The sequence below is a fragment of the Megalops cyprinoides genome, chromosome 14 (genome assembly GCF_013368585.1).
Source record: "Megalops cyprinoides isolate fMegCyp1 chromosome 14, fMegCyp1.pri, whole genome shotgun sequence".
Taxonomy (NCBI): domain Eukaryota; kingdom Metazoa; phylum Chordata; class Actinopteri; order Elopiformes; family Megalopidae; genus Megalops; species Megalops cyprinoides.
The window spans coordinates 29,464,441-29,480,191 of record NC_050596.1 but is presented as its reverse complement, the minus strand read 5'-3'; the positions used below and the strand labels follow the sequence as shown (position 1 = coordinate 29,480,191).

The 15,751-nt window shown below is 37.2% G+C and overlaps 2 protein-coding genes across 2 annotated transcripts; both read right to left on the bottom strand.

Moving 5' to 3' along the window:
* Positions 1 to 5,832: 5,832 nt before the first annotated feature.
* LOC118788915 (homeobox protein Hox-D11a-like) lies at positions 5,833 to 7,636 on the bottom strand. The gene is made up of 2 exons (XM_036545118.1): positions 6,834 to 7,636; positions 5,833 to 6,065 (listed from the first exon to the last, which is right to left on the bottom strand). Exons 1-2 carry the CDS (start codon positions 7,447 to 7,449, stop codon positions 5,833 to 5,835), a joined length of 849 nt encoding a protein of 282 aa, XP_036401011.1. The 5' UTR covers positions 7,450 to 7,636.
* A 6,026-nt stretch (positions 7,637 to 13,662) lies between these two features.
* LOC118788914 (homeobox protein Hox-D12a-like) lies at positions 13,663 to 14,767 on the bottom strand. Its single transcript, XM_036545117.1, has 2 exons — positions 14,203 to 14,767; positions 13,663 to 13,901 (listed from the first exon to the last, which is right to left on the bottom strand). Exons 1-2 carry the CDS (start codon positions 14,765 to 14,767, stop codon positions 13,663 to 13,665), a joined length of 804 nt encoding a protein of 267 aa, XP_036401010.1.
* Between the last annotated feature and the right edge of the window lie 984 nt (positions 14,768 to 15,751).

The following is a 15,751-nucleotide window of genomic DNA, read 5'->3' as shown; positions in this document are numbered from 1 at the left end:
AAAAGGAAACTTGGGTATTAAATACCCCTTTTTACTTGACACATGAAATGAAAATAAATGTAAGCATGAAATGTTAGACGGCTTGTTGAACTTTATAATACGAAATGCGACGCTTTGGCACACTTGTAATTGTGCATTTTTATTGTGTATAAAACTACATTCAACTCCAAGTAGTATTTTCCTCATTATTTCCTAAGTAATTCAACCAAATGAATTCAGAGTGACACCATACTTTCTTTATGTAAAACTACGGTGGGAATGAAACCAAAGAACCTAATTTGATTTTGTCAAACCGCCAAAATAGGCGAAGACAGATAACAGCGCTTACTACGATATGATCCTCCATCACGTCCATGCAGAAACAAAACGCTGTGTTGTATAAATACCTTTGGACTAAACCTGTTTGGAATATAAGTGCGATCATTACATTTCCGTGAACTCCGCCATGTCGGTTATAATTCTGGGATGAATATATGCTTTCTTTTATAGACTAAGTAAAAGCATTTGTGCTTGACACCACAGGAGCATCAAAGGTTGCTGTGAATTTATTAATACATATTAAGGAGAATCAGGGCGATCAATATATTTCTCATCTGCATTCGAGGGCTTCCAGGTAATTTTCTTGCTCGTGAAGCTTTTCGGAGAATTATACCCCTAGTTAAAGCAGATATTCAGCTATTTTATTAAGAAATCAATTGTGACTTTGTAAAGGATAAGATTAATAGATTTCAATGTGTTAGATAGTGTTAACATTATGAATGATTTGAATTTATCATATATATTTCTACACAATATATACAGGTTGGCTCTGGTTTTATTAAAAATTTTCAGAAATGGAAAGTGCCAATAATTAAAAAAATATATTTATATGTAGCATGCAAAACAGGCTACAATTTATTAAAAACAACGAAAATCATATCCACGTACAAAACACAAACACCCATACACGGGCACACACACATTCACACACACACATACAATCTCTCACACATACACACCTATGCACGCGCGCGCCCGCACACACACACACACACACACACACAAACACACGCACACACATACAATCTCTCACACACATACACACGCATGCACTCACACATACATATACACATACACATACACATGCACACACATACACACACACACACACACACACACACACACACACACACACACACACACACATGCACCGCAGTACAGAGTACAGAGTGCAGAGTTTTAAATATTTGTAAACAAAATATTTTGAAATATGGAATGCCGGAGAAATAATATAGACACTGTACTATAACCAGAAAATGACCTGTGAAAATTTAAGTCCAACGCTTTTGAATGTGCACAAATAATGTGTCTACAAAATCCGACAAAGAGCAGAATGTGCATTCGGCAAGGAAGATTCGGACTGTGAATTGTATTTAATTAAACCTGCAACTGAGTACATGCATGTCCAAGGTTAACACGGCCTGCCACTCCAACAAGTAAATGCTCTGTATTGAATTGAATTGTCCTATGTACTATTTTATTTGCACGGCACACTCAATATTCTTAAATATTCACACATAATATATGTTGTTGAAGTTGCACGTTACCGTACAGGCTCCTTTTAAAGACAGAATACAAGGGAGCAACGCAAGGAGTACAGATGCGAGCAACTCACGGAGACGTCGCACGGAAATCATTTTGTTTTCAACTTGGAGAACAGCTACTGGTCCCCATGTGTCCCTCCGTACAGCGAGACGGTCTACTGGTGCTCTAAAATCCCTCTGAACTGAAGCCAAGATGGGGTATTTTTATTGCTTGACGCCTACTCAAATCATAAACTGCAAAACCTTACACGGCCAACAATATAACACAAACTGCAGAATCTGGCTTAAAGTAGACCTCAGGAACAAAACTTATGATCCAGGAAATACGTTCATAACAAACAATGCTGGACAGCTGGTAGTTTTCTTCTTTTAAACAGCAAATGCACACTTCCCAAACACGGCTGCACGCGGGGGAGGGCAGGAAGAACACTTGAGTGAATAACATAGGTGGCCATGATATATTTATGGAAATAAAATCTAATCGCTACGAGATGAAACCGCTGTGGTAATCAAGGAAAAATGAGGCAAAGATAAATTTGATAGTTAGCCTACACACTTCATTTTATCCAGATACCACAGAACAATGGAACACATTGATAACTACTTTTTAAAAAATCACCAAGCAACAAGTATACTTTACTGAGTAAAATGAATTATATACATACTTATTCTTACACTTTCATACAAACAACCTAATGCCAGCAATGTTTCACAAGTTTGCTTTGACGCGTATTTATTATGCGTTTTATTTTACCCTTATCTAACATTTTTTGGTAACAGAACAACAAAACTAATTGTGAATTAATACAAAAACAGTCATTCTGCTTTCTTCTTTCAAAAGATTTTAAAGCAGTAATATGCGTCATTTAATTAGATATCTTCCTATGTTAATCACATATTGTTCTGTCTATAATAATCTGAGCATTAAACTATGACAGATTTTATTTTTAAAAGCATGCGTGTTATATCCGCGCTTATTTTAATTAGCCATTCAGTTTAGCGACGTAAACAAGTATAATTCTGTTTTCTGTGCAAGTTCTGAAAGGCTTAATAAGATATACAATTTAAAAAAAACTCATGTAATAATTTGGGGAAACCATAGACTGCAGATAATACAAGATTCGATACCAAAGTCTCTTCGGTCTATTCCATTTCCATTTTGTCCTTATTATCTATGGAAAAAAAGACAAGGAACAATATAAAATCTGACAAAATCAGACTACCATCTTTGAGTTTATATAGCCAAATTTTCGTCTTGCATATACTTGACTTGAATGTTAGTGTTCCAAAAACAGAAAATAAATAACAGGGGCTATGGAAAACCTAGCTGCGGAAAACGCACGCACAATACGACTTGCTTCCATTTTTGCACAGCTGTATTTGCATGTAAACCTTTCCATAACATCAATGAGTTTACTCTGGCATAATATTTTACTCTATTTGCTGAGATAACCTAATATGGGTTTGCTTCGTTTTGGCAAGGTCGGTCATCTTAATAAAGACACAATTACATTGTTCCATACACATACGTAGGAATAGAATTTTATAATTAAAATTACGATTTAAACAAAAGCTACAAACTATTGAAGTTAAAAAGCTTCCGAAAAGAAATTCTCACCACAAATGAAAGCCTAACATCAACAAACGCATCAAAAAAAATAATAATAAAGCTGAAACACAAAAATTATATCATTTAAATCAGTTCAATGATACCAGAGAGGTAATATTATACCAACAGTTTGCATTCTTCGAAATACAAACAATATCAGAAATCAACAGTTATAGCAGATGTTTATTTCACTGTGTAAGGCATTTGTAGGAAACGCGACCTCAGGTGGTCACAAACAGAACTGACACTTAGGAAGGAAGTTGAAATACTCAATAGACGGAGCTCCTATGTCCCATCTACAGGATAAAAAGATAGAATTCAGATTTAGCTGAAAACACTTTCATAAAATTAGCGTAGACATTGTGGCGTATTAATTGAAATATGCAAACAAAATGAATGTGTCAAATTCGTATGGCTTTTAATAGCGTTAGCATTTAATACTGTTTTCCATTAAAATCATTTTTATATGGTATTATCATTTCGAATCCCATCGTATATCTAAAGACTTTGGCGCTAAATGCTAAATATTTATTACTACTACTGCTACTACTGTAAAAGTAATAATAATACGTCATTTCTGGTGTGGTTATGAAGCACTAAGGCAATCGGAAATCACACAGGAAAGGAAGATTCAAACACGTTTCCTTTGCATTTCCTACAAGATTACTGGGTTCCATAATTTAGAATGTCTTACAACTGGTTTAGTTACATGTACAACAGACAGTAACCAGTGAAAATACTGAGGCAAGTACAACGAATTGCCTGTCTCAGACCTTCTTGGTTTAACGACATATTAGTAGAAGAGGATTCTGCATGAGGGTATCTCAAGGTTACGATCAATTCACACTTAATAATAATGCACGTGAATCATTGCGCAATACGGATTAAAAAGAGAATCTGATAGCTGGTGTTTGTTTCTTTTTAGGATTAGGTTGGGCTAAAACTGGGAAAAAAGTAAAGAAGGGAGTATAAAAAAACAAAACTCACTATATCCTGCCCCAGAGAGATGGAGATTAGACTAATGCTTTCAACTGCGGTCCCCGGTGTTAAGGTATGAGGTTGTTTTCAGTCTTAGGAAACGCACTGTGCAGCGGCCATGTTGGAACCCCGCTGCTGCAGTGCAGATATCGTTGAGAGGGCGTCGTTCTACTATGAGAATAGCCAAACTGCACCTATACTTATTCAAAAAGGTTAAAGGTGACGGCCTTGACATTACGGAAGGTCAACGTCGAAATCTAAAATAGTTTGGCATCAAAACACGTAAAAGAAAATTTAAAAGTTGATATTCAAAAATACTTTACCATTATACCTTTGTATTGGTTGCTGTTAATGACACCAATGTAGATATATGTATTCAACAGTCCATGGGAATCCTTCTACATATTTAATTTCGCCTATGAATAATTACTGATTTTTACATTTATTTATTTATTTTGGTGAAATGCTCGCTTTATGTTTCGTAAATGAATGTGAGAACTCAGAACACCCCCGCACCATCCAAGCATTTTGCGCGCAAAGTTGCTTTTAGGATAACCAGGAGGTCCAATAGCCCCCAATTTAGACATTTACAACTACTTTTTATTGTGTTGTCTAGACGGTTCAAGGTTTAGTAAACAGCCTTACTGTCGTGCAAAAGAAGGGAAAAATAGGCGAACATCCTTAGGTCCGCGCGCTAGGAATTGTTCATTCCATTCCGTGTTATCACTGTTCTCCGAAACAGATAATAATCGGATGCTCTAAGCTACAGTGTAGATCTATGCACATTCCAAGACATTCGGTTGTTGCCGTTTAAGCATAATCTGTATTTTTTGACAACTAGAAATCGCAATAAGTCTGAGACAATGGTTTTCCTTTGACACAGTGCTGCAACAAACTTGACGAATACCTGACCAAAAGATTAAAATTAATAAAATGAATGCAGTAGAATTAATAACATTATAATTGTTGTTGTTATCTCCTCACCCTCTCTCGTACACAGACATATGCGCGCACGCACACACACACACACACACACACACACACACACAAACAAACAAACACACACACACACACCATAATATAGACTACAATTAGGTGTCGAGTTTGAAGTAATACCGATTAAAGTAAACCATTAAGAAAAAGAAAAACAGTTTGTTATCCTTTAGTTTTATTTAGTTCCATACATCACATGCGTCTATGAAATAAATGCATACATAGGCCTATTGTTATAAAATGTCATATTGATTACTGTAATCAAATATTTGTGGCTTACTGCAAATTGTTTATGAGTCAAATTAACTCAATAAATGAAATAAATAAAAAATAATGGATACAGAGCAAATACGTTTACAAAACATGTATCATTTAAACACTGTCAGAGCGAAAACAAAAAGATTGTCATGGTTTCCTTGATTTTTCCAATTGAACAATTCACTAAATACTGGCTTTAAATAAACGGGACTTCAAACAAGTGTTTCTTGCAGTAGAAGTGTCAGTTTCTAAAACCACAGACTTTGCATAGTTGAGAGTATCACAGTCTGTTTCTGTTTCTGTCCAAGTGGTCAGGGTCGCATGACCGCATGACTCCGTGTATGTGTCCCAATACCTAACCATTCATAGCTGACATCACCGGCACGATCTGCGCTTTCTAAACGCAAAATGTCAAAATAAAGGATTCCCGGTGAAATACTGAAGCCGGTCTCTGTTTAGTTTTTTCTCTTTCATCCTTCGATTCTGGAACCAAATTTTTACTTGTCTGTCTGTCAGATTTAACATTCTTGACAACTGCAGTCGCTTCTCCTTGTTTATGTACACATTGAAAAAGAATTCTCGTTCAAGTTCTCGGATCTGGTATTTGGTGTAGGGGCACCTCTTTTTTCTTGATTTTGAAGAGCCTACAAAGATAGAGAGGTCAGTGAATTTCATTTACCAAGAATACCAGGAGAAGGGAAAAACGTTCACCTTTATACTATATTTAGAAATAGTTTATAATATGAATGTGTATACAATCTTACATATGTGTAAACAGAGCCCCAACACCCGCCCACCTCTACACAGGCAGACATAAACACACACACACACACACACACACACACACACACACACACACACACGAAATGCAATAAGCTTCAATTTATTTTACCTTCTTACCGCATAACAGATGATAATTTCGGGCTTTATGCAATGTTTTTGTTATTACTTATTTGCCTTCTAAATCCCCAAGGTCAGAATTTTGCTTCACATACGAATGTAAACTGTTCCCTCCAAATGCAACTTCTCTACCCTCCTGGTCAAAATAAGCACATTTTAAATAAACATCTCGACAGTTTCCGAAAACAAAGAAAAAAGATATACCTAGTAAAATCAATCACAGCATAAAACTATGTGTGATTCACTACTAGTATTCACGAATCCAAAGTATTATTCATTTAATATCATAGAAATCAGATTGATCTCTAAAAGACAATTAGACAGGTATTACGCATCAACAATATTGCTGAAGCCCACCTAAACTGTTTTCCCATCGTAAATATTTTTACAACAGCAAAGAAAATCTTATAGGGTATATAAAAACCTTTGCATGCTTATAAAGCTGCACATAAAATCAGACCGACAAAGTAGTGGACTTGTACTCTAACCCCCTACTTAAAGAGTATACCTACTTGGACCGTTGTTCTTCTCCTCCGCACAGTTTGATAAAGTGGATTCTTCGTCTATGTTTTCAGCTGGGTCTCGTTTCTCCTGCTCTGAACCGTCTGCCGACAGTTTATTGCACACAGCATCTCCGGGGATACCGGACTCCGTCCTTACTTTCGAGGGGTCGGGGCTGAGCTTCTCGGTGCTGGTATTAACAGTCTCAAAAAACTGGTCGAACCCTTGCGGAAGAACCCCGTTTCTGCCGACGTTGGAGAAGAAATTGCATGATGGATTTGAGCCGCCGTGGTGACTGTACACCGAGTCGTTTTTAAATATCATATCCGTTCTGCTTGATGGTTGGATTAGATCTCGGTGCATTATCTCGTCCGTTGGATAGTAGGAAGCGTAATTACCCCTGTAATGCCATTTGCTCGGGTGATCGAGTCCATAGTCTCTGAAAGCAACTTCTCGAACAGGTTGGACTTGAGCTATACTGGAAGAATAAGGAAAATTGACCTGACACGAAGTAGTCTGAGGTAAAAACGAAGAGACCGACGAAAAATCCGGCGCCGATACATAGTATGTGCAACTCGGTAAATACATATTTGACGCACAGTTGCTGCGGTCGTCATACTCCGTCATGTCTTCTTTTTGCGTTTGCGAGTAGGAATAGGAAGCGTGAGTGTGTTAAACTTTGTCCATCTATTGCACTACAGGCGCGTGGACGGGATCCGTGAGGGAGAAAACATAGGAAACGTAGGCTGACGTGCAATTCATCTTGATCGATTCTTGAGGTAATTGTGTCATGTGATCCGGTAAAGAAATTACCATATATCAATATCAGTCATTAAGAACTATCTTGAGCAACTCGTAGGTGCACGTACAAGTCAGTTCATTGGTTGTCTGGATCTTGAAGAAACCCCAATGTAAATCTTACTTTTCCCCCCACGAATTAGACATTAGTAAACAATCGCTGAAATATTAAATCAAAGCGTTCTCTTCGCAAATCTGGGTGGATTACAACAACAAACCCTACGTTTTCACCGTCTATTTGGAATATTTAAGATACGCATTTGACAAATTACGGTAGATAGAGGCTTTTATTAAGATTTCGGATAGTTTTCATCCATTGTTCGTCCGACAATCAATTTATATGCCTTTTGCATATCGGCTGCATTCAGGGGCTTTCTTGCAACATTCTATCCTTACATTCACCCATATATAACATTACAACTCATGACATTTTGTCTAATTTGCACGCTCTAATCCTGAATTACAGTCACAGGTAACTTGAAATAGGCGGCTTTACTGTCTGCATTTTCAATAAAATTAACCAGCATTGCTAAATAGTCAAATGCAGCAATGCCCTCTCAAACTTACAAAAACAATACAGTCAGTCTGCATGACTCCTAGTCGACACACACAACACAACCCCACGGAAGATGTCCGACACGAACAAAATATCTTAACTTCATTTTAAATTGTCAGAAATTATTTCCAGTTTTACTCACACAACCAAACGAGATTATTTATTAAAACCATACTCCGCTGGCGTTTTTCTAAACTGTGCCAAACTGTGATAAATATTCACTAATTTCAGTTACTTCATGATAATAATAATAATAACTTCATGAATAAATACCTATATATATTCCACACGAATAGGCAGAATACTGCAGAACTACTACAATGGATTTAGCTATTAGCCGTAATATATAATGATTTTCTTATATTATTTGGACTTCTTCTTCTAGTCAAGTCTATCATTATAAAATATTCGATTGAAGGCTAATTAAACATTTGGGTTAAGCACTCACACGTATTCCACAATATGATCATGTATATTTGCTATTATGTAGGTATCAATTAAAAGCAAGAATACAAGCAGTAGTCGGATAAAATCCGATAACAACAAAAAAAGAAATTGAGAAACGAAAGTAAAGAACAAAGAAAGGAAGAGAAAGGAAAGTCGGAAAAGAGAGATAGATACGATGTCAGAATGAGCTTGCCATCAAAAACCAAAAAAGAAAATGAATGTTTATATTTTAATGCTGAGAATATTCATTTGTATTCTAGTGGAAGGTGTCGATCTTAGCCCTTGGATTTAAACTCTGAGCCAAACCGACCCAACCAAAAGACATTTTGTTTTTCTAATGGACTCTAAAATAGACCTAAAAACAACACAGGAAGCAGAAAATGCTACTTTACCCGGGCATGTTATTCATTTTAGTGTCCAAATGCAACCAGCTTGGCCACAGCCGTGTGACTCTTCTCCAAATCCAGAGCAGCAATTAAAAGCCAGATTACGTCCAGAATGAATGGCTGAGGTTAGGATTCACACTGCCAAGTCCAAAACAACTCTTCTGGCTTTGAACGTCTGTGGTCTGAGACGCTATGCACCCGGCAATCACCAATAACCGTCAGCAGCCAAATCATTTTATTGCACGGACGAAAGGAAGCGTTCTATCTGAAATATATAGTGTGTAATTTGGGTGAATAAGAAAATCAGCTCCCAGCATTAGTAGATTCAAGCAAGGCTTTTCAAAGCAAAAAATCCGAATAAAACATTTCAATGGAAAGTTTGATGACTAAAACAGAAATGGCTATTTTATTTTCCTTTATGCGCACACGTGGAAATCCAGAACGTCAAAAGGACTTTGAAATGATTTCTGGCTGGTTCGTCGCTCTAAAACTTGTGTCTGTGTTGATTTTTGCAGGAAATTGCTCATGTTTTGAATAGAATATCCCTCACAATTAATTTCACATAGGGCGTTGTTAAACATTTTCTCTTGTCATTTGTATCAATGTAATTATCATGACAAACTTTTTATTTGCAGAATTACAATCTGCAAAAGGTATTAATAATTGCTGTAAAACAACTCACATATTAAACTGACACAAATATAGTGAAGAAAATGCATTTCGAAGCCAAACGTGCCTCATGAATTTTACACCTGTAAACGAATCCACGATTGTCGAGCCAAATTGCGCTTCGCCAGGTCAGGCATTTGTTTGATCTTCAAGCTTCGGCCATAGAAACCAACACCGACTTCTATATTATTTGCCGCCATGGGTAACCATATTGTGAGGTCATATAATCAATCCATTCAGAATGCTTAAAACAAAAAAAAGATAGTTTACATTCAATAGCCGTGATAACTGCCTGGTCAGAGATGAAAGATAACACGCTTCCTCTAATTTATCTGATTGTCCTTCCAAATAAATATTTAATATTCCACTTCTTTCTACTTCGAAAGTAGGATCATGTATCTCCAGATCAACAAAATGCACGTGCTAGGCCTTGTTTGTTCACCAAACCAGTGGACAGCTGGAGGCCAGTCTTAAGTTGCAGTGTTGGACAATTCACATCTTCGGGAAACAAGCAATCTTACATTTTGTTTAAAATGAAGTAAGTAACAGTATTTTAAATGTGGGCAAAGTCTCTCTTCAAATTTTGCAATGCAGTATAAGCCACTAACTTGACCTTAACTTTGTTATGGCGCCCCCCGTCCCAGGCGATCAGGATCAGACAATGTCTGGCTGACTTCTCGCATTGTGGGCGCAGCGGACGCATAAACAAAATCGTTCCCCCGGTCTCCGATTTCAAAGCAACGCCATCGAAACTATCTAAATTTCAACATTAGCCCTGTACAAAACTGCTTAGGTGCCAAAACCATGAATTTTGTTTTCAGATTTTTCAACCACTGAACTTGCAAGATATTTTACTTGGAACGTGTGTTAGGGTATTTGGTCGTAAACTGGCAGTTTACTGTAGTTAGCCGAAGTTGACCATTTCTCTTCGTGTTCTGACACATAAGGAGAGGGACGTGGTCAGTCGTGTTTCTGTTGCATTAAATCAGCTTTGATATCTTGGCGGTACATTTATCACGAATAAATTATTGTAATCAAGATTAATGTGTACATGCAACTATAGTGTACAATTCTTGTGAAATAGTTTGTGAAATTGGGATTATATGTATGCATGTAGTATAAACATATGTACATATGTATAACGTGTGTGTGTGTGTATGTCTGTGTTTGTGACTGTGTGTGTGTTGGGGGGTATGTATGTGTCTGTGTTTATGACTTTACTGTTTTTCTGGTGAAGGTTGTCTGTTTTGGTTTTTAAGTGTTTTGGAGGACTGTTTTTCTGTGATATGTAACGTGACTGGCGCTGTTGAATTGAGTCTGTAACAGATAAAGTCGACGAGCAAAGGAAACTGTCTTATGTAACTGTCTTATGACGACGAAATACTTAATTTCATTGAATGTAATTTTGCTTTTACTTCTCTATAGGGTGTCAGCTCACATAACGCAAATCACCATTTGGGAAATGTTGTACTTTGAAGGGTTTATTAAGTATACAGTCGAAATCTTGCTGAATGATATTTTGCATATGGCATGTGAATTAGTGGTTTTACATTGGTCAACACTGAATATATAGTGTTGTATAACCATTACCGAACAGACGCATAATTACAGACAATTCTGACATTTCAAACACACACACACACACACACACACACACACACACACAAGAAATACAGGTTTAGTTTGTTACGCACACACATACCTTGTCAATGTATAAATTTATACACCTTTTCGGTTATGTCTTTTATCTGTCAAACAAGCAATACCATATAGGCCTATCGTATTGGGCATGCATGATGCTTATTCTTTTACAATATAACTATACGCCGACATGTCTCACAGTAATGTTAACATATGAGCACAGAATCCGTAGTCAAGTACACTTAACTGGAGTCGAAAATAAAAACATTTTGTGAGACGAATCACACTGTCTTGGCATTTCTGACCTTTACACAAAATAGAAATAGTATGTCTTCCTTTGCCCGGTTTGATTTGATCGAATATATTTTACCGACTGACTTTGTACGCAGAAGAGGTCTTAGATGGGTAGCTTCAGACTAATCTATATGGATCTAATCAAAATCCTAATATAATTCTATTTGTATAATCAGAGAATTTGAATATATTTAATCAAATGTCTTTCGTTATTGTGGGCTGTTTTACTGATTAGATATTAAGCACTGTTTTGCTCATAAACTTTATAGCTTGCTGGTGCTGTTCATTTTGAAGAATTAAAAGTTACCCATCAAAGAAATACAAATTGCACATAATCAGCTCTTCCAAATCTGGCGCACCTCATATTTTAAAATGGTCCTTCGCTTTGCAAAATAAAACTGACAAAATAAATCTGAGAAGTGGAATATACACGTATTAATATCACCAAGACAAACAATACAATAAAGCAAATGATTAATGCTGATGTTACAGTATTCGAAATTCTCGGTGTGCCTTGATTTAAATAATGTCTATGCAGGCAGAAAATGTTTCTTCAAATAAAACTTTTTTAAAATGATCCGGCACATGATAAACCAACCAGACAAATATAAACATCTTATGTTGTTTACCAAGTATACATTGACAATTTAAAAAACATATTCGCCAAACAATTTTAAGGTGGTATGGAATACCAAAGCTGTGTGTGATAAATGTTATGACGGTTATTGCTGCGACTCAATACCAAAAAAAAACATCAACACATGCTTAAAATAACAGCGAAAATAAATTTATTTGAATGTATGTTGGCTACATTTTATCATGCAAAGGTTATTTTCGCCTTTAATATTTTCGCCTCCATTGTCTCGCTTCCCAAACAACGTTTTCACGAACTTGAGCTTGGACTCAAGGCCGGAGTTAACCTTTGGTATCGGAGATCTACAAGGACGCTCAGTGCCAGATATTACTCTGATACAAGCATACACAAAGATCTCACATATGCAGAACCATAACGATAAATACAATACATAGAAGTACAATAATCCGTTTATAAATAATAGTAAGACTGATAACGCTACAATAAAAATGCAACATACAGTACACATTCCATAATATTCACCAGAGAGACGTGTTTATTAATACTGGGATGAAAGTTCCCTGTTTTTGCCAGGACTTCTCTGATTAGTGTTTTAATTAGACACAGAAAATACACAATGACAAGTGTCTTTTAGAGAATATGGGTATCCGTCGCCGGTTGCATTGTGGGAACACATTTCACCTTCAGTGCAGGATCACAGAAAGCTTGGAAAAAAACACTGACCCTTTCGGGACATTATGTCCTTGCTTTATCTGGATGGTTATATTCCGTTTCTAGGGTCATAAACCATATTGCTTGCCATAATAGCCTTAATATTTAGGGTCTGGATGCAAAGATCACAAATCTTGTTTCCATCTCTCCAGGTGCCTTTGCACAGACGAGTCACGCTCAAAGAGCAGTCAACCCCTTCTATAATGCTATACCACTCCGGCAACCACGTATCACTGACGGGACTACTGTAAAAGTCCTAAAATGTATAAAGGAGAGTAATTCTAGAGGGTATTCCCTATATGTTTTCATCTTTTAACAACTATTCATAAGTGAAAATGAAATATGTTTCCATTTAACGCCGACGATTTAAATACAAATTGCATGCTTGACTAAATGCTAGTTCTTCAAGGTTCACTTGCATTTCTTGGCATTCTCTAATTAAACCATCGTGTTCTACAGTACTTCATAAATAATCCCTACAAGGGGATTTGTCGGAACGGAATTAAACACATACTGACACAATAAACCTTTTCTCACTGAGTATCCAGCGAAGATTTAGCAGCGCCTCTGCGGTTATGTGTCTGTGTGTGTATTATAATTCAGAGATCGCTCTGGCACTTTCGCAGAGCTCGCGGATGACAAAATTCCCCTTGGCAAGTTGAGGCTGGACTGAATTATGCTGACTTCTGAGGAAAGGTCGTCCTTATCTCCGCGCACGGCGGAGGTCAAATCAGCCGAACCGCTCAATACATTCCGAAAGCATGCTCGCGCATCATCAGCCTCTTCTTCTTCATCCTTCGGTTCTGAAACCAAATTTTCACTTGTTGATCGCTCAGGTCCAGCCTGTCCGAGAGCTCCTTTCTTTTTTGTCTGTTTATGAACTCGTTCGTCAGAAATTCGTTTTCGAGCTCCGCCAGCTGCGGCTTTGTGTATGGTTTTCGTTTCTTCCTGGATTTCACAGGCGAGGGGCACCACGGTACAACTAGGGGGAAAAGGTTAGATTGATCGTGAAAAACAATATATTTCACTCACGAATATTTATGCCATGCATAATGTCAGTCAGCTGGCCAACACATTCAAGGCCTGTGTCTGGCCTTTGCACGAAAGGTCAAATAAAGCCAAAATACGCGTTCAAAAGTGAGCAACTTTACATATCAGTGTATATAAGTATATAAGTATTTCTTTACAATTAACTCTTTAATGTAATAGCACACCAATGCACAATTCAAACATTTATGGGTCGTCAACAACATCATGAGAAAATATTGAGGCGAAGTTCGTACCATCAGACTGAGTTGCTCTGGTACAGGGGTTACTTGAAGATGGTGGCATTGTGACATTTGAACTGACCGACTGCTTGGTGCCTTCGGCAACCGCTTGGCTATTGGAATTGAGTTCAACACGAGCAGCGCTTTGCGACTGTCTTTCCAAGCGTGAAAATTCGTATTTGGTAGTGCTAGCAGAACTGACTATTCCAAGCTCGCCGGTGAAAGATGGCGCTGGTCTACCTGGATCCTCTGATCTGGGGTTTGCATCCTGAAAGTAGTATTTACTGGATTCCTCCAGTGGTCCCTTGTTGTGGTTGTTGGGGTTGGCACTTTGCGGCACTGAATTGGTCAGAAATGGCTGAGAGCAGCCACTGAAAGCGCGGCTCTGTGGCGGAGATGCGCACGAACTTGGGGAAGTCCACGGGAGCGAGCACACCTCTCTCCTTCCATACGAAATTGTGGGAAGTCCTGGAAGCTGAGTTCCATTGCCCCGCAAATTGTGAAAGTAAAAAGAGTCCGGTGATGGAAAATTCAGCAAAGAACCAACATAGCCAGAACTGAGAAGATTGCGCTCACACATTTCCAGGAGCTTACACAAATGCCTCTTACACTCCTTTTTTAGGTTCACCTCGAGAATAAAAGGAAGGTAATTGTTGATTTGTTAAAACTTCGTCACATGATATGCAAACATGTTGTTCGGCCCCGCCCTCGCCCAGAGCACAGCTACTGGATGTGGCTAGTATATTCCTCAAAATATGTCTATGGCCAAAACGAAACTGAAAAGTATACAATTTAACGACCCACATGGTCACAAAATACAAACATTATAATAGATGTCATTTAAAACTGCAGAAAACCCACGGAAAAACCACATGCACATATTTCTTTCAATAGCTTTAGCAAGTAACGAGTTAGCCTAACATTGTTTCTAATTATTTTTCGTAAGTATTTAATAAAAGCTTTTTGAAAAATATCGTTTAGCGTTTGATTGGATCCAGGGAACAATTTTAACTAGGAAACTTTTAAAATATTAATAGAATATTTAAAAATATTCTAAAATATTATTTAGACTATTTTACATGAATCCCATAAAACAAAACCGTGTCACTTGCTGAAATGGCAAAGGAGCTTGTTATAACAACACAGAGCACGATTTCATAATAACCTAAATATTATCATCTAAAGCAAACAATACAGTAGCAAGGAGGGTGATTCTCCAAATGGGGTTTTCCATGACTAGAATATATTGTATAAATATATTAGACTTTAATGATAATGCATATTCAATATCTAATGTGCTGAAGCCCCTGTCGTGAGGAACCTATAATGCGAATATTTTATTCTGATAATTTTGTTTCTGATTAAAAAAGACAAAAAACTGTGATGAAATAAAATAGTGTTGTCCCAGCATTGCCTCAGCATGAAATCTGTGAAGTTCATACAATTTTGCATGAAACAGTATCAATGTGTATCAATAACGCTTTGAAGTCAAGACACTCACATCGTAGCCTATCAGCCGCAAAATATTCGAGCTGTTATGATAACCACAGACAATGGACGGAAA

Bases quoted from the DNA above. Each gene is read 5' to 3' on its own strand.
- LOC118788915 (XM_036545118.1), bottom strand. From the start codon at position 7,449: ATGACGGAGTATGACGACCGCAGCAACTGTGCGTCAAATATGTATTTA. The intron at 6,066-6,833 runs GTAGGTATACTC...CTATCTTTGTAG, and splicing joins GGAGAAGAACAACGGTCCAA to GCTCTTCAAAATCAAGAAAA.
- LOC118788914 (XM_036545117.1), bottom strand. From the start codon at position 14,767: ATGTGTGAGCGCAATCTTCTCAGTTCTGGCTATGTTGGTTCTTTGCTG. The intron at 13,902-14,202 runs GTACGAACTTCG...TTTTCCCCCTAG, and splicing joins CAGAGCAACTCAGTCTGATG to TTGTACCGTGGTGCCCCTCG.